The sequence below is a fragment of the Schistocerca piceifrons genome, chromosome 5 (assembly GCF_021461385.2).
Source record: "Schistocerca piceifrons isolate TAMUIC-IGC-003096 chromosome 5, iqSchPice1.1, whole genome shotgun sequence".
NCBI lineage: Eukaryota > Metazoa > Arthropoda > Insecta > Orthoptera > Acrididae > Schistocerca > Schistocerca piceifrons.
The window spans coordinates 592,535,579-592,561,510 of NC_060142.1; the positions used below are offsets into that span (position 1 = coordinate 592,535,579).

Sequence of the window (25,932 nt, forward strand, 5' to 3'; positions counted from 1 at the left end):
AAAGTAGAAATTCCAACTTCAGAATAAAATGGACCAAAGCACTCTTGCACCTCTAGCCAGGAATTTTTCATAAACATCAATTCAGCTGTTGAGTATTGTGCATCCGACAGTGAAATGGTGGAAGCTTCAACTATTATTCCAGAGAGATTTCCAAAGAAAACACTATTGAACCACGTGGTAGACAAATCAAGAAATTTGAGGTCTGTAAAAGGAGTCTTTGGAAGACCAGATCCCTATTATAGTCATCCTGTAGAAGCAACACGCGTTGAAATAGTTCAGTCATTTTATCTGGAAGATAAATGGGACTGTTCTCGCCAGAATGTCAACTGAAAAGACACTATAACTGTAACAGTTGAAGCTCACAAAGTTGTGGAAGTGAAGAGGTAGACAACTTGCAGTATTAAAGAAACTTTTGCAATTTATAAGAGCAACTACACAACTTCACATATTGGAAGATCAAATCTAGAGATGTCTGTTTATGTGTGTACTGCGTGAATTTTGAACTTTGTATGGTAACTTTGAAGAACTTACTGGAGACGTGACATATGACACCTTGGTTGGGTGTGTTAAGTCATTAGTAGTCTGTGACTTAAAGTGAGAGACTTATTTGTTTCAGGAATGTGGTGACTGCCCTTAAAAGGGAGGACTATATTTACAGACACTTGGCCTGGAAGATGTAGCAGATAACTCTGCAGAAATTACATATGCGACGTAGGAGGGAAATAAACTAATTAAGAAAACTTTCGCCTTTGACAGTTTCATTGATGAATTTGGTAAATGGTTAGTGAAAGCAGTAACACACCAGCATCTGAAGAAATTGCAACAACACACTGCAGAAATGAAAGGGTGTGTACAGGCTGAAGAACTAAGTTTAGTGCTTCACTGTTATTTTGCTGAGAAGTGGTCTGTAATTCTCCCACAAGAAGTACAAGGGTATCATTAGAGTAATGGTCAGGTTTCAATTTTACAGGAGTGACATATTTTCAAAACAAGACCACAAGTGTTGCAGCTATAATTGATGACACAGGACATGACTCAGCACATGCCTTGCTAGCAATGCGCAAGGTTTTATGTATGGAAAAAAAATTCAATTGTTTATAAAACCTGTTCAATCTAAAAGTGGAAGCTCTCTTTTTCAGGGAATGAAGAACTATATCATACTAATCAACAGAAAAACAAAAATCAAAATTTTATGAACTGACATTTAAAAAAAATCCATAGATTATAAAAAAGGTCAGAATGCTATAGAAAAAGAGCTTTGACAGACAAGTCAAAATGGATGATTTCTTTGTAATCATAAAGCATCTTTCAAAAAAATCTAGGACTTTTCCAGAGATACAGCATTTTTAATTTTTTTCCACAATTTGCATCAAAATGGTCCTCCCCGTCTTTTGAACGTTGATGCCATTTTAAAACCTTGGTAGTTGTTCACCAGTCTTCTAAATTTGTTACTGTCAGGAATTTCTCTCTATGAGATACCAATCTGGCTAAGATCTTTTTCACATTCTTCATACCATCTCGGCCTTGTTTTCTTAGCAGAGGTTGAAAATACTGCTTCAGTTGCAAATTACTTTATTTTCACACGACCGGTTTCGGACTGTTATAAACCCATCCGCAGGTGTTGTAGCTATGCTGTGGTCCCCAAGCGCCGCATTTAACAGGCGCTGTGTGCTGCCTATGAGTGCAGAACAGGGATTAGCACACTGTATGCTTGTTTTCTTAGATTGGATGAAACTCCATATTCTTTTTGTTGGTCTGTCACTGTCCATCTTCATGAGATAACCGTAAAATAACAATCATCTCTTCTTAATGGATGCAGCTACAGGTTCTGTCTTGCTATACAAGTCCTCATTTGTTCTCATTCACCATTGTCCATCAACCCATCTATTACCTAGTATTTTCCTTAATATCCCACGCATATAAGCCCTCAGGTTTTACAACTGTATTATAATGTCAGAACTTGGCCCCTACACTCATTGACTTTTTGCTATTGGTATTCTTTGTCAGTTGGTATGCCTGGTCTAACTTCCTCATCCTGACATTAATTGTTTCTTCTTCTAACCATTCTCCTGGATGACTTCACCGAGATACCTGAAATTCTTAACTTGTCCGATTTTTCACAGATTGGTGATCATCCATTAAGGGCCATCACAGATGTTCGTCATATATTTTGTCTTTTGAATAGAGATCTGGAGTCCAACTTTTTCAGCAATTTCTGACAGCCTATTGATCTTGTTGACTGCTGACTCTATGTTGTTAGCAAAAATGGCCAGGTCATCGGCAAAGGCCAAGCAGTCAATGCACACCCCTTTTAGGGGTTTAGGGTAGTATCAAATCTATATATGTCAGGGAACAAGTTTTTCAGTTTGTTTTCAAATCTTACTTTGCTGTCTGTCAGACATTTTATATCACTGGGTAAGTGATAAAATTTTTTGTTACAGCATTAAGCAACCCTTATCATGCTAAATGTGGAGTAATGAATGTCATTTTTCTTTCTAGTATAACAATCATGTACATCATTGTTCCTTTTGTACTGTTGTGGATTATTTTACAAAAAAAACTTCATGAGGGAATAAACATACTGTCAAGTTTTAGTCAGAATGCCCAACTCCTTAAACAGATGTATACAAAATGATTGTGGGTGAGCAACGTAAATTATTCTTACAGCACCTTTTTCAGCAAGGAAGACTTTCTTAAAGATGATTACCCACGAACATTATTCCATACAACATTATTCAATGAAAATATGTCGACTTACTGATCTATCTCTGCCTAGGGATTGTAATAATCCTATGTGCAAATGTGGGTGAACTAAGTTGTTTCCAGTTTAAATTCTCATCAATATGGACTCCTAAAAATTTGAAGTTTCTACCCTATTTATTATTTCCTCACCACATGTTACACTTGCCATTGGTACATGTACGAAACTTAATATGTTGTGCCTTTTTAAAACTGAGGGTGAAACCTTTGCAGAAAGCCAGTCAATGATACTTTTAAGAACATTGTTTACCATTTCTTCTGATTCTGTTTGTATAATTGGAGTGATTACAATACTAATGTCACCTGCAAGGAACAACAGCATACCTAACACTGAGCTTTGGGTAACCTCATATGTGATTTCTACCCAATCAGAATTACACCCCCAAACTATATTGACAGAATTACTACGTACAACTTCCGGCATTCCTTTGGCCAGATATGACATCATCCATTTGTTGGCTATACCATCAACCCCATAAAACTTGAACTTATCTAGGATACTGTGATTCTCTCAGTTAATGCTTTACATAGATTGCAGAAAATACAAACTAGAACTATTTTATTATTTAATGCTTGTAATATTTGGGGAGTTAGCTTGTCAGAAATTGGTCTTTCGGGCAAAACATAATACAAAAATCCTTAAATGAGCCATAGCAATTGTTGTGATCTGGCAAATGACAACAATTACACAAAATTGGGCAGTATGTTAACCGTGAGCTAGCTGATCAGCTCCATCCTGAATTGGTAGAAATCTGAAGCTTCAGCAGGTAGTCATTTGTTTTGGATGCAGTCAGTGTTAGCTAATTGACAGTAGTGTGTGAAGATGCCTTGTTTTCATGTGTTACTGTGTTGTACTTCACTCTCCTTTATACTTTTCCCTTTCCTTGTGAGAAGTGCACATAACTGTTGCAGTTGCAATGTTTATTAAAGCATGTCAACTTTTCCAGTTTTGTTTGTGAACAACATTTGAAGCATTTGTATCTCTGGGTGTGACTTCCGGTTTTGCAGAAGTATGCAACACAGATTAAAATGCCTGCACTGTGGAACGCAAGCATGGCTTGTTGCCCTTGCATGGCATCTCATCCTGTGCCGGTTTCCATGGGACCCGAGCTTGCTTCTGCCACTCCACGCCACCCCCTCTAACAATTGCCCAATTTACAATAAACACAGTGTAGCAAGGCAGAATATGGGGTGAGAGACAATTACATGTTGAGACAGAACACCATGGCACAGCAGTAAGAGACCACAGCTATGGTGGTCTAGTGATATCACAGGAGAACTGTAAGGAATTAATTATTCTGACTGTAACAGATGAAGCCTGCAATACATTTACATTACTAAATAGTTAAATGCAGGAGATAGTAGTAGTACACATAGTCTTAACTTTATGTCCATATTCTGGATGCTACAAACAACCATAAGGGATTCTGTCTATTCCTTTGCTCCCAGCATACCTCGTGTGGAGTAACAAATTAGAATGCATATAGTAAAGCTGTCTGCAGAATCTTTTTTACTATTCCTTTTCATGTTTTTCCACTGATGAAATTCTGGAGAGCCTCCCCACAGCAACGAAGTTCTCGTTTGCATTCACAGCGCTTGTCTTTTTATCATTTATTTTATACTGATCGTAACTTTTACATATAAACTGAATCATCGCACTTCCACCAAATATCTCATGTCATACTGTGCTCTAGCTGCTAAGAATTCACCAAGGATTAACAGGATCATAATGCATGCTGTGAATAGCTTTGTTTTGTAAACATTACAATATTTTCTACTGTTCAAATATACCTTTCCACAATTGTGTGCATAAAAACAACGGATAAATAATGTTTAATTTAGGGCAAAAATTATAAACTGATTACAGTAACAAAAACTAACAACAATACACACGTGCATTACCAAAGCTCTACAAAGTATCGCACCTGTATCAGATTATGTTTCTTCTGATTGTTAACATGATGTCACTGGTGTTCGGCGCTGTACAGTAAATAACACTGGCATCACATCGAGTCGCGCACACAGCACAGTGCACTGAAAGCAATTAACATTGTCGTGTTGCAGTAACACAATAATAATAATGGGGATTTTAAACAGACTATCTATGCATACTCAAATAATTATACAACTCTCTCGAAAGCCACAAAAATCCCATCGATAAATGCAGATTGAAGGAAATTTACCAAGTTTAATGTCAGATCGACAAGTTCATGACTAATTCGCAAAAACACAAAGCGGCGTGTTTTCGCCACAACATTAAAACGTAGTAGTAACTTGTCAAATTTGCCGCTTTTCCTTATAATTATTTTGAGATATTTTTCACAGTGCTTCACCTTACAATCATTTTTTTCTACATTTACTTTACTTCCTGCACTCAGCAATAAGTAGTGCTACCAACAAACTGTACCAACATAATAAACGTCACTAAACTACGTATTTTTTACAGTGAGATACGAGACGGTATTCCTTTCATGCCCTCTTCTTAATACTTTCCTGACGAGGATAGAAAAATCAATCAAGAATTTTGGTTCTCTTTAGACTTATTATGAACTATGAAATGCGCTTCAGAAAAAAAAGCAATAAGATTGAAGATGACTGTCTGCTAACTGTCGTAAAAATATTTCAGCGTTTGCAAATAGACGCATTTGTCATTTCAAAAACTTTGAGAAGATTTTCATCCCATAGAAATTATGACAGATTAAAAGTTGACTTCACCAAAATACTTTCGATACGAGAATGCTTTGCTTTATTTATAAACAAACTTTACGTAAAGTTTGCAAATGGCGAACAGCTGATTCTGAGACTGCGCGGTATACAACATAGTGCAGTACATATGTTGTTCACGTTTTTCTGCACAAAATGCGGAGAAAAAAGTTGAACAGTTGATACTAAACCCGGAAATCCCGAATATACCATTGGGAAGAATGACAATAAGACTCACTTGTTTGAAGTACTACTGTTATTCTCCAGACTTCCTGCTGGTATTTTACTTATCACATGCAAAATACCCAGAAAAAAATTGTCTTCAGGTAACACTAATTACAGGAACGCAGAATGTTGTATTCGCATTGTTGGTGCTTTATAAAGAAATTCGATTTCGCATTAGTGTAGCCACCTGTAGTAATGCAATTGAATAGCTTGTTTTTGGCAAGTGGACCTACCTAAATACAGGCCTAATCAGCCCTCAAAGCCAGTGTTAAGATTTGTTTTTCATTCATCTCTTTCACACTAGCTTCTGGATCGAGGGGAGAAATAAAGTAGGTGTAATTTCTATTATGCAAGAGGGGTTACGTTATGAATGAAACAGTGTAACAGAGGATGCATATACACTTTAATGGGTATGTGAGGCACAGGAGATGGTTTATAACAAGAAATCTGTATAGTTCGAGATGTTGTTTAATGTACTAATATATTGTATGGACAGAAAGTTATTTATAGGGCATGATTTATGGGTAGGCTACTGTGGCACAACTGATGTTTTATTTTTGATTTCTCACTGGTTCAGAAGGATATGTTTTGCCCTTCAGCAGAATGTACTTTGCCCTTATAACTAAGATTTGGATATATTGGTCTCCTGGAACTAAGGGAAAACTATGTATATCAATTTGATATATACTATTTCTTTCCTGTTTAGCTTGTAAGGTATGCAGAATGCTGCCCCAGTATTGCCACAAAAAGAAATTGATTCCTTGTGGGGTTCTGTTGAATATTCTCTGCTGAGCAGGGTTGTTTCCTGAAATGGGAACTTAATACCAAAATCAGCTAGCCAGTAACAAACTGTACAGATAAAATAAGAAATACATTCAGATTATGTATTTTATCATTTTTGTGAGTGGGTTGTGTTGATAGCCAGCAGTTACTATTTTAGATGAATGATTATATATTACACAATGATCTTCTAATGACAAGCACAGATAGCGTTAAGTACTATGTATAAAAGATTTATTTATTTACTTTATTTATTTAGCACCAAATTACCACATTCATGATATTGGACTTGACAAAGTACAGAACAGTATAAAATATTACATATTTACATCATGTACAAAATCTTATCATTGGTATCAAAACATCTTTATAACAAAAACATTATTCTGCTTACGTACATACAGATAGAACAAAAGCTTGAGAAACCCTTTGCTTGATTTTTACTGAAACTAGTAAGTAGGCCTACCAGTACTTTAGTTAACTAGACATAGTAACATACAGCACAAAAGCTAGGTGCATAATTTTATACATACATGGATGAAAGGAGTTCGGTTTTATCTAAGAATGGTTGATAATTATGAATTTTTGTTTAGAGAGTTATGAAGTAGACTTACAGATTTGAGCAAAATTCCAGGTATTTGTTATTGCTGTAGAAGCTGTTGTTTATTAATAGATTTGTTAGTTCTTTTTTGAATATATTAGTGTGTGGTATTTTTCTGATGCTATCTGGCAATGCACTGCACAGAATTTTAGGTTTGTAAACGGCATTTCCTGATACATTGATTTTCTGTGCACATCCCTATGATAGTCATCCCTGTTCCTTGTTTGATAGTGGTGGATCTCATTATTCATGGTTTTTAATGAAGCATATGCTTTCAAATATAAATATAGATCGTAAAGTCATGATTTTGAATTCCTTAAAGATACCTCTACATGGTGATCTGTAAGCAACATCACTTATTAAACTTAAAGTTTTCTTTTGGAGCTTAAAAGACTGCTCTGCAAAAGAGGTATTTCCCCGGAACACTATTCCATACTTCAGTAGAATATGCATGTATGCGTAATAAGCACTTAACACTGTTCGGTATTGCAGCTATCTTTAAGCACTCTTAATATGTAACAGTACTTGCTTAATTTTTTGTTAAGCATTTCTACATGTTTTTCCCATCTTTGATGCTGATCCACCCATAATCCTAAAAGTTTTATGTGATTCTTTTGCTAAATTTGGCTATTTGATAATGTGAATTGTACATTGGTCCTATTTTTGTTCTGTACATGGTTGAAGTTCATCCATACAGTTGTCTTGTCGTTAAGAACACAGTAATTATTTCAGCAGATACATGAATTTTAGATTTATCCACAAAGATTCTTGCAGTAGCTGCACTGTCTTGTTTCAAGTATTTTATATCTTAAATGGTCTAGAAATACTGCTACTGAATGGAAGCAATGATCCAATAAGAATGCCCATATGGTTTTACAAAAGAGTAAGAATGATGATATGTCTTTTATTTTATACGGAAGCCTATTGTAAATTTGTATAGCGCTGTTTACTGTGGAGGTTTTATAGGCTGATGTCCTTATTGACTGGACATGAAACTTTTCATTTTGTCTTGTATCTGTTCATGGATATTTTTCTGTCACTTCTGCTGTTTTGTCGATTTTTTGCAGACTCTCCACTATATATCATTCAATGGATTACGGACTAAGTGTGTAGATGTAGATAAAAATCTGTCATTTAATTTTCTTATGTGTTAGTTCCACTTGTTTAATGACAGTGTTGCCACCAGGCTGTTATGTTAAGTAAATAGCCAACTTTATACAGTTATATTGGCTAGTTTCGATCACATGATTATTCTCGAGTACAGAATGGGTATTCGTTGTAAGCAGTATAAAACATATCACATATCATACCCATTTATGCATGGTACTATTGTCAACAGACACAGTCTTGGGATAGGTGTCCACAAATTGTGTACTAGTTCCCCCTCTTAACACTCCACATTGCCTAAATGTCTGTCTTCTGGTTTTGTAATAACTGCAGTTGGCTGCTTGATAGGATTTGAACTAAGAGTATTTGGAAACTTATCACAAATGGTTTCTGTTTGAATGGTGAACACAGTTTTAGCCTATTCATTTCAATTTACTAAATGATAAGTACCAAGAAACAACATACTTGAGAATACTGTGTGCCATTCCATAACTGATTTGTTTCACTGCCTAACATATGATATGAAATCACACTGTAATCATTTTAGTATCAAAATTTCTTCCACATGTGTCTGAGCCTTCGAACACATTAACAAAAGTACAGCAATAATTAAACAGAAGAAATAAAACCATACATAATTGTTGTTATGAGTGTGGTGCTTTTTTCCCATTGCCATGCACCTCAAAAGGGTTTGCTGAGGATGGATGTAGAATAGTGATAACTTATCATTAATAAAGCATTGTACAAGCGCAGGTCGGTTCTGGTGAGGATGAATGAGCGTGTGGACATCTGATAGAGTTACTTCTGAAATAAGGGAATTCATTCAAGCAATATTATGTGTTTTCTTGATTATGGAATACAATTGGGCACACCCGAGTCAGAATGGCAGACCATCAGCCAGTTGAGCTGGTCATGAAAGGATGTTGTTCTAACATCACAACAAAGTCTGAACAATCAGGAGAGAGAGAAGAGGGTGCATGTCATGTCGAGATGGAGGCAGGAGCAAGTAGCATCCTGCAGCCAACACGACTTTCCTCCCATGCGCCTCACTAGCTCTTCAGAAGTCCTTTGGGTTTATCAGACAATTCATTTTAAGGGAACAAACAACCTGTGCTGAGACAACGATCATACTTGCAAGTACACCTTAATGAATTATGCTGGAACATTGCAGGCAAAAATTTAAGTGGAAAAATTTAGAAATAACAATAAAAATTTGTGACATCCAGTAGACTGCCTAGGAAATCAGCCTGAATACTAGTTAAATTTTTGGGAGATGCTTGTCTTTTATCAGTCAGTATCTTGATGATGATGATGATGATAATGGGTCAATGGAAGCGTCCAATTCCACCCGTCTGCTTTGACCCGTGGCGTAAGGGTGTTGTGGTGTGTGACGTCATTACGGCATGGAGTTTATGAATTGGTTGTGTTTGTAGATGCTGTCTTGTTGTGTTTGATGGTGCCCTCTGGCGATGTGTGTATATGTGCTGAGTGTAATGTGTTGACCGGCCAGAGTGGCCGAGCGGTTCTAGGCGCTTCAGTCTGGAGCCGCGCGACCGCTACAGTCGCAGGTTTGAATCCTGCCTTGGGCATGGATGTGTGTGTTGTCCTTAGGTTAGTTAGGTTTAAGTAGTTCTAAGTTCTAGGGGACTGATGACCTCAGATATTAAGTCCCATAGTGCTCATAGCCATTTGAACCATTTTTGTAATGTATTGTATTGGGTCCATTTGAGCCTTGGTGTTGGATGTGTGAATTTGTGGTTTAGCGTGTAAGCTTTGGAAGTCTTTTCAGTGAGTTATCAGTTAACTTTGTTTGTTTATGTGTCTGGCATTTCATTAGGTGTTATTGGTTTGCTGTTTGTGGTGCTGCGAGACATTTAATTTATTGTGTGGCTTCTGTTGTTAGGTATGGATATGATGATGAAATATAACAGTGCTATGTTGCAGTCGGAGATGGGGGGGGGGGGGGGGTATGCTGTCCATTATAAAATTCCTCCAGTTATCAGTTATTTGGACTGATCACTGAGATTGTGAAGTGTAGCATTTGTCACGAGAACGTAAGGTTGACCAGTGCCGTCGTCTCGGACCAGGGATGGGTATATGTGGCGGTAGCAGAGAGAGTGTGTGTGTGTGTGTGTGTGTGTGTGTGTGTGTGTGTGTGTGTGTTTTGGTTGGTTTTTTGGGATCAATAGTTGTGGTTGACCTATATAGGTCAAGGGAAATGACCGATTCCAATTTTTGTAGTTTTAGTTGTAGGTGTTGGTAGCATCAGCTGTGATTTACCTATGTAGAACAAGAGAAGTGTCCGATTCCTGTGGATTTTTGTTTGTGTATGGAATGTTGTAATTCCCCCCCACCCTCCTGCCCAATGAGTTTTGGGATTGGGTTTTGTTTACTTTTGTATTTAGCATGTCCCCACCCTGAAACCCCCAATTTCCCGTTGTTGACCCATTAGTTTGATTGTATTTTTGGAGGGAGATGTTGTTGTTTTATTTATATTTATTTTCTTGTTTGTTGGCATGTGTGTGTAGTGATGTCATAGGCGCCGTATTGGAGACGCTTAGAATAGCACTTTCCGTCATACTGATGACGTCGTGGGTCAAAGCAGACTGGTAGAATCAGACACTTCTTTAATCCAATAATAATAATAATAATAATAATAATAATCTTTATTTGTCCATATTAAGTTTTCAGTCTTGGACATCATAATTTTTTGTTCATTTATAACAGTGATATCATGCCATATGTATAACTAATATATACATCAAGTAGTATGTTATATAACCGTATACAAACATTTACTTCCACTAATACCGTACAGTATATAAAAGTAGAGCTATCTGTATTGCAACTCAGAGTGCCTTAAGTGAGCATAAAATTATTTAATTATATCTAAAAACAAAGATGATGTGACTTACCAAACGAAATCGCTGGCACGTCGATAGACACACAAACAAACACAAACATACACACAAAATTCAAGCTTTCGCAACAAACTGTTGCCTCATCAGGAAAGAGGGAAGGAGAGGGAAAGACGGAAGGATGTGGGTTTTAAGGGAGAGGGTAAGGAGTCATTCCAATCCCGGGAGCGGAAAGACTTACCTTAGGAGGAAAAAAGGACACTCGCGCACACACACACACATATCCATCCACACATATACCCTCTCCCTTGAAACCCACATCCTTCCGTCTTTCCCTCTCCTTCCCTCTTTCCTGATGAGGCAAGAGTTTGTTGCGAAAGCTTGAATTTTGTGTGTATGTTTGTATTTGTTTGTGTGTCTATCGACGTGCCAGCGCTTTCGTTTGGTAAGTCACATCATCTTTGTTTTTAGATATATTTTTCCCACGTGGAATGTTTCCCTATTAAATTATTTAATTAGATAGACGAAAAATTCTACTCACCGAGCAGCGGCAGAACACACACATAAAAGACTGTTGTGATTGGCAACCTTTTGGAGCCAGTGGCTACTTAATCAAGCAGAAGGGTTGAAGGGGAATTAAGAAGAGTGAAGGAAAAGGACTATAGAGGTTTAGGAAAAGGGGTAGATGTTGGGAAATCCTTTTCCTAGACCTCACCAGGATTTTGGGAAATCCTTTTCCTAGACCTCTCCAGTCCTTTTCCTTCACCCTTTTTTCTTCCCTTTCAACCCTTATCTCTGAAGAAGGAGCCACTGGTTCCGAAAGCTTGCCAGTCACAACAGTCTTTTATGAGTGTATTGAATTGAATCGAATGAAATTTTATTGTCATTTAGCTATTACAACAATTGACAAAGTCAAGTTACATATACAGAGGGGTCCAAAAAAAATGTATCCACTGTTTAAAAGTCCATAACTGGCAAACTAATTGACGGAGTTATCTCATCTTTGGTAGTGTAATAGTTTGCAGTTCCAACAATCGCCACAAAGATGTTGTGTTGCATTGTTTTGTTTTGTCATATGACAGTCGCCAGATAGTAAGTGTTTTGTTCTTAGTTGCACCTAGTTACTCGAGTAAAAATGGCTGGCGCAAGGCTTTCATTCGATGAAAGGAAGTCAGTTTTGAAGTGGTATTTTAAATACGAAAACATTAATGAGGTTCAATGGCTATGGCGAAATGAGTATCAAACAGAGCCACCGACACGTTTAACGATTCGTTGCATTCGAGACAAATTTGAAGCTGTAGAGGTGGTGTGGAGTATCCATCATGTTCCCCAGATCTAACTCCTCTGGATTTTTACCTGTGGGAAACACTAAAGGATGTCGTTTATTGACAAAAGCCATGCACATTCGATGAACTTCGAGAATCCGTCGTACATTCATGTGCAAATATCCAACTGAACACGTTGCAGTCAGTAGTTCGTTAGTGGTTTACTAACATGGTGCGCAATGATGAAGAGTTTGCTGAGATGATTGTGTGGTCTGATGAGGTACAGTTCAAACTCAATGGTACAGTAAATCGCCACAATTGCATCTACTGGGCCACCGAAAATCTGAACGTCCATGTAGACAAAGCTGTGAATTTGCCAGGAGTAAATGTGTGGTGTGGGTTGTCTTACCAGGGCTTGATTGGGCCATTCTTCTTTGACGGCACAGCTACCGGTTACGTGTAACTTCAGACATCCATTTTACCTGCCATCTGAGACTTGTATGGAGACGGAAGAATTTACTTTCAACAAGATGGTGCCTCAGCCCACTACCAAAATTGTGTTATGGCGTATCTCGATGAAAATCTACCAGGAAGATGGATAGGCTGTAGAGCTCCTGTAGAGTATCCACCACATTCCCCAGACCTAACTCCTCTGGACTTTTACCTGTGGGGAACACTAAAGGACGTCGTTTATCGACAAAAGCCATGCACATTCGATGAACTTCGAGAATCCATCGTACATTCATAAGCAAATATCCAACTGAACACCTTGCAGTCAGTAGTTCATGCTGCAGTTCGGCAGCATCGTTTGTGTGTGGATGTTAATGGTGACCATTTCGAACACCTACAGTGATATCTTTAAGTTGGACTTTTAGTTACACTTACACCAAAAATGAGACAACTCCGGCAATTAGCTTGCAAGTTATGGACTTTTAAACAGTGGACACATTTTTTTTTGGACCCCTCTGTATACAAGTTATACAGCATGTGTACATGGGTTGAAGATCAGTATGTCACTGTTGGTTTTCATAAAGTACAATATTTAAAATGAAATAATAGGAAAACATTGCATCATAAATTACTCAGTTAAAGAAATTATGCTGCACTCTCCAAACCGGTACCACTATGATATTTTATAGTCATAAAATTCCTGAAGTGAGTAGCAAGGATTTGCAGCTGATCAGCTGAATAATTTGTCGTTAAATAAATCAGATGGAGCTTCTACTCATTCTAGTGGTAGTTTGTTAAACATCTTCATACCCACCCCTTCGTAGCTGTCCAGTGACTTGGATAACCTGTAGTAAGGTATGTCAAGATGGCTACTATTTCCGGTTCCATGAGAGTGTACATCTCTTCTACGCTGGTAATCTGGTAAGTTGCTCTTTATATGCAGTGGGGCAGTGTAAATATACATGTTTATAACAGCTAATATTTTTATATCTAAAAACACAGATGATGTGACTTACCGAACGAATGCATGTAGTAGAAAATACAGTGACGAACAGTTCAAGAGAAAAATCACAGCAGTGTGTTGAAAAGCAATTCAATCATGTGAATTTATCACCAACTTCTTCCTCTGATATTAAGAAAATATATATTCACTCAAAAATAAACGCTCATCTGGGTTTAATGGTGTTTCCAACAGAGTACTAGAGATTTGTTCTCATATAATAAGTCCTGTCTTATCAGAAATATGTAATGTATCACTCACTCAAGGCACTTTTTATAGAGCTTGAAATGACATTATTAAACCCATTTGTAAGAAGTTGATAGGAAATATATCAATAACTACTGACTTGCTTCAATATTGATATAATTTTTCACAATTTTTGAGAAAGTAATGTATTCCAGAATAGTATCAGTAAATCACATTCTGAATTTCAGAAGAGTCGCTCTACTGGGAATACCATTTACACATTCACTCACAAAATTTTACAAACATCAAGCAACAAGATAGCACCGGTTGATATTTTCTGTGACCTATCTAAGGCATTTCACTGTGTGAATCACAGAATGCTCCTGCATTAACTGAGGTTTTGTGGAACTGATGATTAGCTAGCCAACAGATAGCATCATATCTAACAATACGGAAAACTGGACTAAGTAAATCAACTAATGTAATGAGGGGAGATTATTCTTAATGAAGTGAAATCATGTGTGGGGTATCACAAGGCTCAAACTTAGGTCCACCATTGTTCCTCATACATGTAAACAATTAACCATCTAATACACAATGAGCAAAATTAGTTCTTTTTGTGAATGACACTAGTATTGTAATCAATCCAGACATACATACAGCAACAGAAGAAATGGTAAACTGTGTTCTCAAAAGTATTGTTGACTAGGTTTCTGTGAATGGTCACACACTCAATTTTAAACAGACACAACATATTCTGTTCTTGACATAGTGTAACTTCAAAATTTTTAGTTGCCCATATTGATGAGAATAACTGGAAAAAGACACATTTTGAACTCCTATAGCAACTTAGTTCAGCCACATTTGCGCTTAGAATCATTGCAAATCTTGGGTAACAAAAAGTTGACATATTCTTCCTATTTTCACTCAGTAATATTATATGGAGTCTTCATTGCCCAAAATGTGCTATAAACATAATATGTGGTGCTCACCCACAATCATCTGGGAGACATCTGCTTAAGGAGCTGGGCTTTTTGACTATTGCTTCACAGTATGTTTATTTCCTCATGAAATTTGTTGCAAATAACCCATTGCAATTCAAAAGAAACAATGATGTGCATTATTACAAAAAAAGAATGCACAATGCTACAACAAAAATCTTTGATCACTTACCCAGTGATATAAAATATCAGACAGGAAACAAAGTAAAATTTGAAAACAAACTGAAAAAGTTTATTATTAATAACTTGTTAAGAACTACTCCTATTCCACAGGAGAGTTATTATAATTGTAATGTATAAAAGGTGGTAGATAGGACTTACTAACTCACAGCAGTGTGTTTTTTAAAGACAAAATAAAAATCTTCTAAATTTTCAACATGTAGCCATTGTTACAAATTAATTTGTGATGTGAATATGAAATGACTTGTTCACAATATAACCATTTATCATGTGAATTATCTAAGGAACATGAACTAACTAACTACTGTTTTCACTGCTATTATTTGTTGATTGGAAAATTACACAGAACACACTGAAGCACCAAAGAAACTGGTGTAGACATGTGCATTCAAATACAGAGACATGTAAACAGGCAGAATATGGCACTGCAGTCAGCAACGCCTGTATAAGGCAACGAGTGTCTGGTGCAGTTGTTAGATCGGTTACTGCTCCTGCAATGGCTGGTTATCAAGAATTAAGTGAGTTTGAATGTGGTATTATAGTTGGCACATGAGCGATGGGACACAGCATCTCAGATGATGAAGTGGGAATTTTTCTGCACGACCATTTCATGTGTGTATCATGAATATCAGGTATCCGATAAAACATCAAATCTCCAACATCGCTGTGGCTGGAAATATATCCTGCAAGAATGGGACCAACGATGACTGAAGAGAATCGTTCGACATGACAGATGTGCAACACTTCCGCATGTTTCTGCAGATTTCAATGCTAGGGCATCTACAGATGTCAGTGTGCGAACCATTCAATGAAACATCATTGATATGTGCTTTTAGAGCTGAAGGCCCACTTGTGTACCCTTGATGACTATACGACACAAAGCTTTATGCCTCGCTGGGCCCATCAACTTTGAGATTGGACTGTAGATGGCTGGAAACATGTTGCCTGGTCGGACGAGTCTCATTTCAAATTGTATCGAGTGGATGGATGTGTATGGGTATGAAGACAACCTCGTGAATCCATGGGCCCTGCATGTCAGCAGGGGACTATTCAAGCTGGTAGAGGCTTTATAATGGTGTGTGGCATGTGCAATTGGAGTGATATGGGACCCCTGATACGTCTAGATATGACTCTGACAGATGACATGTATGTAAGCATCCCGTCTGACCACCTGCATCCATTCATATCCATTGTGCATTCTGATGGACTTGGACAATTCCAGCATGACAATGGGACACTCCACACATTCATAATTGCTACAGAGTGACTCCAAGAACACTCTTCTGAGTCTAAACACTTCCGCTTGCCACCAAACTCCCCAGACATGAATGTTATTGAGCATATCTGGGATGCCTTGCAACGTGCTGTTCAGAAGAGATCTCCACCCACTCATATTCTTATGGATTTATGGGCAGTCCTGCAGGATTCATGGTGTCAGTTCCCTCCAGCACTAGTTTAGACATTAGTCGAGTCCACATCACATCAGTTGCCGCACTTCTGGAGCTTGTGGGGGCCCTACATGATATTGGGCAGGTGTACCAATTTCTTTGGCTCTTCAGTGTATAATGGTCATTTGTTAGTTATATTGAAGCCACCCTTGACAAACAAATGGTTACAGAGCCACACTATGTGATCAAAAGTATCTGGACACCTGGCTAAAAATGACTTACAAGTTCGTGGTGCCCTCCATCGGTAATGCTGGAATTCAATATGGTGTTGGCCCACCCTTAGCCTTGATGACAGCTTCCACTCTCGCAGGCACATGTTCTATCAGGTGCTGGAAGGTTTCTTGGGCAATGGCAGCCCATTCTTCATGGAGTGCTGCACTGAGGAGAGTTATTGATGCCAGTCGGTGAGGCCTGGCATGAAGTCGGTGTCCAAAACATCCCAAAGGTGTTGTTTAGGGGTCAGGCCAGGACTCTGTGCAGGCCAATCCATTACAGGGATGTTACTGTCATGTAACCACTCCACCACAGGCCGTGCATTATGAGATAGTGCCACACAAAACAACAAGGGGTGCAAGCCTCCCTCCATGAGAAAACCGACCGCACCACAACACCACCACCACCTCTGAATTTTACTGTTGGTACTACACACGCTGGCAGATGACATTCACTGGGCATTTGCCATACCCACACCCTGCCATCAGATCACCACATTGTGTACCATGATTCGTCACTTCACACAACGTTTGTCCACAGTTCATTCGTCCAATGTTTATGCTCCTTACACCAAGCGAGGCGGTGTTTGCCATTTACCGGCGTGATGTGTGGCTTATGAGCAGCCGCTCAACCATGAAATCCAAGTTTTCTCACCTCCCATCTACCTGTCATAGTACTTGCAGTGGATCCTGATGCACTTTGGAATTCCTGTGTGATAGTCTGGATAGATGTCTGCCCATTACACATTAACCCTAGGACACCCAAGCCTTTTTTTTTCTAACTTAGATGCCTAAGGGGGGAGGGGGGAAGGGGGGGGGGGGGGGTTCGGCGAGCCCACAGGTATTAAATAAGTTTACTGATGAAAAATTTCAACTTTCAAAATTGTCTGTGTATTTTAACTAACCCATTGGTTTATAAATGTTGTTAATTGTTATACTGGATTGAGTGAATAAAAAATTGACATATTACAATACAAAATACAGATGTGTTCACATACAACAGAGTACTCTGAGTCCTCAACTTCAAGGCAATAGACACACTTCACAATTTTTTCTGAATGTGTGTTACACACATGTTTATGACACTGTCCACAATACTGTTTTGGTTTACTTAGATTGTTGTACTTCTGCTTCTTTGTTTTAGCTTCTCTTACAGAAATATGGCACCGACCTTTCCCTGCAGGAGGCTGATATGCTTCTGTTGTCACTTCTTTGATTTTCTTTTGTAGAATAGTCTCCATTGATTGAAAAAATTGGTTAGATAACCCTCTTGCATTGGCACTTCTTTCTTCTACCTGCAATTTCACTAGTTCCATCCCAGCTTGCAGAAGATAAAGTTTCTGTTTGTTGTGTTTCTTTTCATTCCATCTTTGATGTTGCTGGCTGAATATGGTGGTTGCATTGATAGCACAAATGTCGATGAGGGAGTAAAATACAGATAGAGACCATCTCTTTGTTCCCCTCTTGCAGGTGTACGTACATACATGCCATTTGATCAATGGTATCAATTCCACCTTTAGTGGAATTATAATATACATTTATCTTGGTTTTATTCTTCTCTCCTCCAACAGTGGTTTCGTTTTTGCTATGTAGGCCTACCTGTTGATGGCTCTGTGAACAAGAACATTGATGAATATAGCTCTCAATTTGACGTGTTCTTCATTATGTCTGGAATATGCTTCCTGTTTGACTGGAGAGTTCCTACTGTAGTAACTTTGTAGTCTTGGTAAAACTCTTCCGCCAAATCCACCGATGTGTAGTATCGGTCTGTAGTAATATTTCGACCAGTATTTTTCACAGGTGCTACCAGACGCTTGATGACAGCTGCTGAACCCCGTTCTTCTTTCGACAAATTCTGAACATTACCTGCATAGGGCTCCATCTTCAAGATGTATCTGTCAAGTGCATCGGACATCATGCGTATAAGGATGCCATACTTGCCCAGTTTATCCTTCATAAATACTTTGAAGGGACAGCACCCTCTAAACAAGCTGAGCATCTCATCAATGGCGAGGTGGACCCCCGGTTTATACAGTAGCGGAAACCTATCATTCACTTTGTTGAAAACATCACAGATTGCTGTAAACTTGTCTGCTTCCCTTCTTAGCTGGCGGGTACTTTTGTCATCAAACCTTATGATTGCAATAAGTTCCTTGAAACGTTCTCTTGCCATAATGCCCTTGTAAACTGGCCGACCCATTAGGGCTGATCAAAGATCGTGTACACTGACAGAATTGTCCTTATTTGCCTCCGTAAGTGTCAGGACTCCTATAAAGGCATACAATTCTTTCTCATTAGTCAAAGTAACATTTCGCCTAACTGCCTCTTCATTTGAATGTTTTACTATAACATCCATGATGTCAGGTGTAAGAAGTAACTTCAAAGCTTCTCCAGGTGAATGGCAAACACCGGCTGGAGTTACTCCAGCCTGCTCTCTTACTATATTAGCAACAGACCTCCGAGGAATCCTAGGTTGTGTGGTTACGTACCTTCTTCCAGACTTGGCCACAATAACATCCTGATGGTCACTGCCTGGAGCTGCGCTATCTTCATCTTCTCTAACATCCACATCACTTTCCCAATCTGAATCATACTCCATAACACCATCCTCATATTCACTTTCACTCCCCAAGCAGAATCTGCATCTAAAATTTCATTCAGATCTCTTTCTAAAGACGAGTCAGGTATTCTTTTAGTCATTTTTAAGTGTGCGTGTGAACAGTAGGGAACTGCACTAACTCACTGCAAGTTTACAAGCTAAATAACAGCTGACTGACATCAACAATCACTTCCTCTGAAAGTAAACCGATTGTTGTGAATATCAAGAATAGCAACCAACAAGAAACTAACTTGCATTGTTGTAGAGATGAGAAATATGAAATTCTACTAAGGGAATTTTTCTATAGCATGAAAGCCTAAGGTGGGGGGGGGGGGGGGGGTTGTTGGACCCATAATAAGTTTATTTATTTTTTCTTTCAAAGCAGGGATTTTCTATAAAATATATTGACTCTAATGTTTCATAAAATAGCCAACAAACAATAACTCAAAGGGAATATGTAGTATGAAAGTTACTTGGGCTAAAGCAGGGGACATAAAAAAACTGTGGCTTCAACTAACCCTCCCCCCCACCCTCCCCCCACCCCCCTCCCCTTAGGCATCCTAGGGTTAAGACCCTCTTCAACTGTTGGTGGTCTCTGTCTGTCAACAAATGCAGTTGGCTTGTATGCTTTTGTGCTGTATGTATTCCTTTCATGTTTCCACTTTACTATCACATTGGAAACAGTGGACCTAGGGATGTTTGGGAGTGTGGAAATCTCGCATACAGACATATGACACAATTGACACCCAATCACCTGAACACATTGGAATTCCGTGAGTTCTGCAGAATGCCCCATTCTGCTCTCTCACGATTCCTAATGACTACTGAGGTCACTGATATGGAGTACCTGGCAGTAGGTGGCCGCACAATGCACCTAATATGAAAAACGTGTTTTTGGTGGGTGTCTGGATACTTTTGATCGCATAGTTTATAAGACATACAGATATTGTAATCAGTCATATAAAAATATAAAGTAATCAAGTAAGCATTGATTAGATGATTATCCCAGTCATAGGCTAAACAATTACAAAAGTCAGTGCAAATGGGAGAACTCAAGAGAGTGCACCGCCACTCAACTACCCCAACAGCTCCATGCACAACAGAGTGCTCTAAAGTCACCCATCCTGATAAATGAAAAACTATATGCTGAACTACCAAAGACAAATATTCAGTATCAGTCCAGTAGGTCCTGCACCCTTCTAAGGTTCATCTCTCTGATTTTGCTACAGAAATTGAGCTGTTTGGTTTTGTTGTAGCTTCTTAGATCCTAATGGTGCTTGTAACTGTCAACAAGGAATTGACTGGTGTTATCTTTGCATCAGGTGTCACGATATCAATGTAACGTTTCCAAAAATCTATGACTTGTCAAGTTGTTATAAATGCTTACCATCATACTTGAAACATATTGAACAAAAATGTTTTGTGTTGTGTATCATGAAATAGAAATATATTAAATCAAAATGCAGTAAGATAACAGAAATATCAGCAATTTCCATATTTTGGTGATTTTCTCAGTAAGCATAGAAATATGAAGAGAGGTGATTATATTTACTTGTTTCTTTTTCCAGTTTTTGTGAACATACACAATGTTGTCTCTTTGTGGAAGAGCAGTACTTGTAAAACAATGGAGCTGTCAAAATGAATTTCTCCAGATGCTTTATAAGTATGTCAGCACCCAAGGCCCCCAGGGTGACAGTTCTGCATACTTTAGTGATGGTCCGAGATCTCAGAAGTTGTCATGGTCAACATCTACTGGAAATAATTCTCTTCTTCCTAAACAAGCTCAAGTGGTAATATGTGGTGCTGGAACAGTAGCAAATTCTGTAGCATATCATCTTGTGCAAAGTGGGTGGCATGATATATTGGTACTGGAACAAGAAAGGTTAGTAATGTAAAATATGGTTTACATTTTGTATATGTTATATGTTATTTATTTAAATATTAATCCAATTTTTGTTGTAAAGGATTGGAAGTGGCACATCTTCATTTGGCTCTGGCACCTTGGGCCTTTTTAAACCTATGGCTGACAGACATCTTATTATGTACAGCATTAAACTATATCGACAGCTTGAGGAATTGGGATATGATATAGGTAATAATCTGCCTCAGCAGACTCTGAGATCTGCAGCAGGCATTTGCACAATACATTAGATATATTTCTTGTCTCATTTTTTTCCCTAGTGTCTGTACATGATCATACACTAAATAAGTCAAAATTATGGGAAAATATATGTTATGTCTGGTGTGAGATTTCATGTAAAAGAATATCACATGTAGAAAACAACTGCTTGCTGTAAACATTTTTTTAAAAATATTCTTGCTAATCATAATTAACTCCTAAAGTAATACATATTCATTTATTTCATATATTTTTGTTTACCTGTGAACGTAGCTGTAAATTTAATTTCTGGATAAACTGGCGTGAGACAGACCTACTGCTAAATTTGCTAGTTGCTTTTCAAATTCACATTGCTCCATGTAATTCATGGCAGTGAAGAACTGATTGTTGTTTGTTAAATGTAATTATAACCAATCATTCAATATGCCTTTGATATTTGTCATTTGGAATTTTGTGGTTAACCCTCTCAAACAGCCTTGATAACTAAGAATGTATTTATTGCCCTGTAACCATTAACACATATGAAACTTCCTTTCAGATTAAAACTGTGTGCCAGACCGAGTCTTGAACTCGGGGCCTTTGCCTTTCGCGGGCAAGTGCTCTACCACTGTTTTTGTCTATCATTCTTATTACCACACATGTTTATTTTGTTGTGTTTGAGTTCTTGTCTTACAAACTTGATGCTTCTGATGGTCCTGAATTGATGTTATACTTTATGTTGTAAATTACACTAGTCTCTATTTTAAAACTTTTTGCCAGAAGATTTGTTTGGAAGTTGGTGTTCTTCAGTCAATTTTTTATACTGATTCTAGAAATAATTACTGTTTTTGTCTATCATATCAGGTTTTTGCACAAAATAAGAAGTAATGTTTTGATGTTTTTTCACTTCTGAGTTCACAAATATATTCTAACACCATTTCACACAAGATGACTTTTTAATCAAAACACTTTTAAAAAATACTCCTCAGAACTCCCTTAATTTGTTTCGTGACTACCTTCTATAAAAACAAGAAGTCAACAGTATTCCATAAATTTTTAAAATTTCTTTTCTGTGACTTCCTTGTAGATCCTGGTACATGATGACTGTCCCTCTTCAACATACAACAGTAATCGGTCATCATAGCTGCTGTCCAGTGCCACCTCTTAATATCTTGGTGAAAACGTTCTCTCTGCTTTTCAATATAATGTCCCAAATTTCCGGAAAGTAGTCGATATGTGAGTGTAGAAAGTGAACGTCCACACTCATTTAACAACCCATCTTCTTGGAATTTTGCAACTATTTTCAACAATGGCCTTGTAATTAGGATCTTCGTTATTCCACAGAAAGTCCTCAGTAACTGATCGGGAAGGCAGTCATGCACCTTTTTCTCTTTTCTTCATTGTCTTCTCAGAATCTTCATCCTTTATCAATTTCTTTATTTAAGGACTAAAAAAGAATTCCAGCTTTCAATTTGTCTCATGTGGTGAAGGGAAATTTCTTGGAAAGGTACTTGATGCAGGTTCTACTGGGGTAGAGCCTTTACAAATTACTTCGTCAAGCCCGATTTAATCATTTTTTTTCTTTCTTTCTTTTTTTTCTTAAGTAGTTCATGCAGGATATTTTTAGTTACAGATGGAAAATTTCTCCCCCCTGACCAAACTTTCACATTCCAGTGTCTCTGCTTAACTGACTGTGTCATTCACATAGAAAGCAAGATATTTTTGTGAATCCAGCTTGTTGTCCCAATAGTATTCTGATAACTTTGAAGTCATGACAGATAAGCCAAGTGTGTTCCTCATACTGGATACTTGTGAAAAATATCTTCATGTTCTCATACGTCGCTTTCATTTGAAATGAATGGCCACAAGACTGGACCCATACATCTTTATGCAGTAACACATCTTTCAGGCTCCTCAGTGACAAGTCTAGGAAAGTCCCCACTGTGTAGGATAATGTTCCAATGCCATAGAAGTGCATTAACTCTTTTATGCTATTGCAGTAAACCAAGGACTCATTCAGTGAGAATAAAGGAACTAATTCTTCCTCTATATGTGTACCATGAGTAATGTGTCCCTGCTTCCAGAAGATTCTTACTTTTTAACCGGGAGCCAAGTAGTTATGCAGATTCCTTAGGCAAATTCAAATCTTATATGAGAGCATTAAGTTCACTCAGAGAACAATTATGGAGTAAAGTCACATTCAGACTGTTGGACATCACTATCGTCTTTGGTAATTCCATCAACTTCATTTTCATCATCATCTTCTGCCATGTTCTCTACAACAGCTGGGGGAAGAGGAGCAATCGGATCTTCTCCATGTGCAAACTGGCCTAATGGCTCAATCAATGCTTGGATACACAATTTGTCTCTTATTTTTTGAACTGCAGCCCTCAACATTAACTAAGCAGTAGTAACAGTCATTAAGATTTTTTTAGGCTCTCTCCACAGTACTGGAATCACAAATGGGATGCATGCTTTTCTTTTCTTTCATCCACAATCGTAATCTTTCCACATGATAGTGGCTAACTGTCTCTGGTGCTATCCCTTGTGCTGGTCACCAAGTTTCGTTTTAAAATAAGCTTGATAAGGTTTTTACACAAAGTCTGCTTAGTCACTGTATAATTCGCAAAAATGTAACACAAAATATTTTGGTTCTCACTCTTGCATGTTGACATTATTGTAACTATCAACAATAGGTGAAGTGTTTCATTAATACTGTCTTAAATATACAGAATAATCACAATACAGCACTGGTTATCCAAGCCTGCGAGACAAGCAACAGTTTCAGGATCACGCAATAACAACTAGCATCAACAGATGTAACAGCCTAAAGGTATGCAGGGCCATATTGAGAAATTTCCCTCCGACAATAGACATAACATACTGGCACAGCAATATATCTTTGAAGTCAAATTGTGGCAAAAATGTACGTGATAGCAAGAAACTGAAAACAGATTTGGAGTCAGCATAAAAAGTTGAGGCAATGTTATATATTAGTTTTCAGTCATCTGATAACTTGCAGACTAGTGTTATATTTGACAATAAAACAAGAGAGATGGTTTTTCAAAGCATATTTGAAAATTTTGAAAACTACAGGCATTATTGACAGTGGTCTCAATACCACATTAAAAGTCAGAACAACCATAATAATTGTAGCCTGATGGAAACTCTCCCCAGAAAAAATGATTTGATAATACTAAAAAATGGTTTAGAAAGCTTTATGGATTAGTTATATAGTCACTGCTTGCATTAAAGAGTCTTAGAAATAATTCCACTATCTTAAAAGATTTTATCATTACAAGCTTTGTGTTGCTGTGTCCTTCAGTCTGAAGACTGATTTGGTGCAGCTCTCCACACTACTCTATCCTTTGTATCTCTGAATAACTACTAATGAACTGAACCTGCTTACTGTACGCATCTCTTGGTCTCCATCTACAACTTTTATGCCCCACACTGCTCTCCATTACCAAATTGACGATACCTTCATACCTCAAGATATGTTCTATCAACTGATCCTTTCTTTTAATCAAGTTGTGCTATAAATTTCTTTTTTTCCAATTTGTATCAGTACCTACTCTTTAGTTACTCAATCTACTGCTCTAATCTTAAGCAGTCTTCTGTAACACAACATTTCAAAAGCTTCAATTATGTTCTTGTGTGAACTGCTTGCTTTCCACATTTCACTTACATAAAAGGCTACACTCCAGCCAAATACATTCAGAAAAAGTCTTAACATTTAAATTTATATTCTGCTTTTTCAGCAATGCTTTTCATGCTATAGCAAATATCCTCTCTACTTCGGCCATCATCAGTTATTTTTCTTTCCAGTTAGGAGAACTCGTCTATTACTCAAAGTTTTTGTTTCTTCTCCCTGAACTTTAATTCTCTCTCCAGATTTACCCTTGGTGTCCTTTATTGCTGGCTCAATGTACAGATTGAGTAACATCGATGATAGGCTACAACTCTGCCTCACCCTCGTATCAGTTATCGCCTCACTTACATGTCCTTCAGCTCTTAAAACTTCGTTCTAGTTTTTGTGCACGTTGTAAATAATCTTTTGTTCCCTGTATTTTGTCCCTGATACATGCAGAATTCCAAAGGTTGGATTCCAGGCTACATGGTTAAAAGCTTTTCTAAATCGACAAATGCTATAAATGTAGGTAGGCTTTTCTTTAACCTATCTTCTAAGACAAATTGTAAGGTTAGTATTGCCTCGCATGCTTATATAGCTCTCTGGAATCCAAACTGATCCACCCCAAGGTCAGATTCTGTCAGTTCTTCCATTTCTCTTGTAGTAACTGAATGCTGCTATTAATTCAGCCCAAATATCCTTGGTACCAGATAAAGAGTTACTCTGCTATAGTTCCTTTAAGTTAGCCATTGCATGCTATGATTATTATACACTTGTCTGTCAGGGCAGCACTGTAACAGAAAAGTGGTGACACAGTAAGAAATGACA

At 37.8% G+C, this 25,932-nt stretch overlaps 2 protein-coding genes across 6 annotated transcripts in view; one reads left to right on the forward strand and one right to left on the reverse strand.

Annotated features, from left to right (window-relative positions):
• Window positions 1-5,168, reverse strand: part of LOC124797953 (low-density lipoprotein receptor-related protein 12-like) — a 105,767-nt gene extending 100,599 nt beyond the window's left edge. For 2 of the 3 annotated variants that reach the window (XM_047261103.1, XM_047261102.1), the window contains exons 1-2: window positions 4,944-5,166; window positions 4,686-4,794 (exon numbers count right to left, since the gene is read on the reverse strand). The gene's annotated coding sequence lies outside the window, so the exon portion shown is untranslated. Of the gene's footprint in view, window positions 1-4,685; window positions 4,795-4,943 lie in introns of all 3 variants that reach the window. The other variant, XM_047261104.1, reaches the window with a different exon arrangement.
• Window positions 5,169-5,538: 370 nt separating this feature from the next.
• Window positions 5,539-25,932, forward strand: part of LOC124798516 (pyruvate dehydrogenase phosphatase regulatory subunit, mitochondrial-like) — a 163,883-nt gene continuing 143,489 nt past the window's right edge. For all 3 annotated transcript variants that reach the window (XR_007016947.1, XM_047261960.1, XM_047261961.1), the window contains exons 1-3: window positions 5,539-5,789; window positions 20,944-21,257; window positions 21,340-21,467. Coding sequence is in view for 2 of the 3 variants with exons in the window: in XM_047261960.1 (XP_047117916.1) it covers window positions 20,962-21,257; window positions 21,340-21,467 (424 nt within the window). In the remaining variant the exon portion in view is untranslated. The remainder of the gene's footprint in view (window positions 5,790-20,943; window positions 21,258-21,339; window positions 21,468-25,932) is intronic.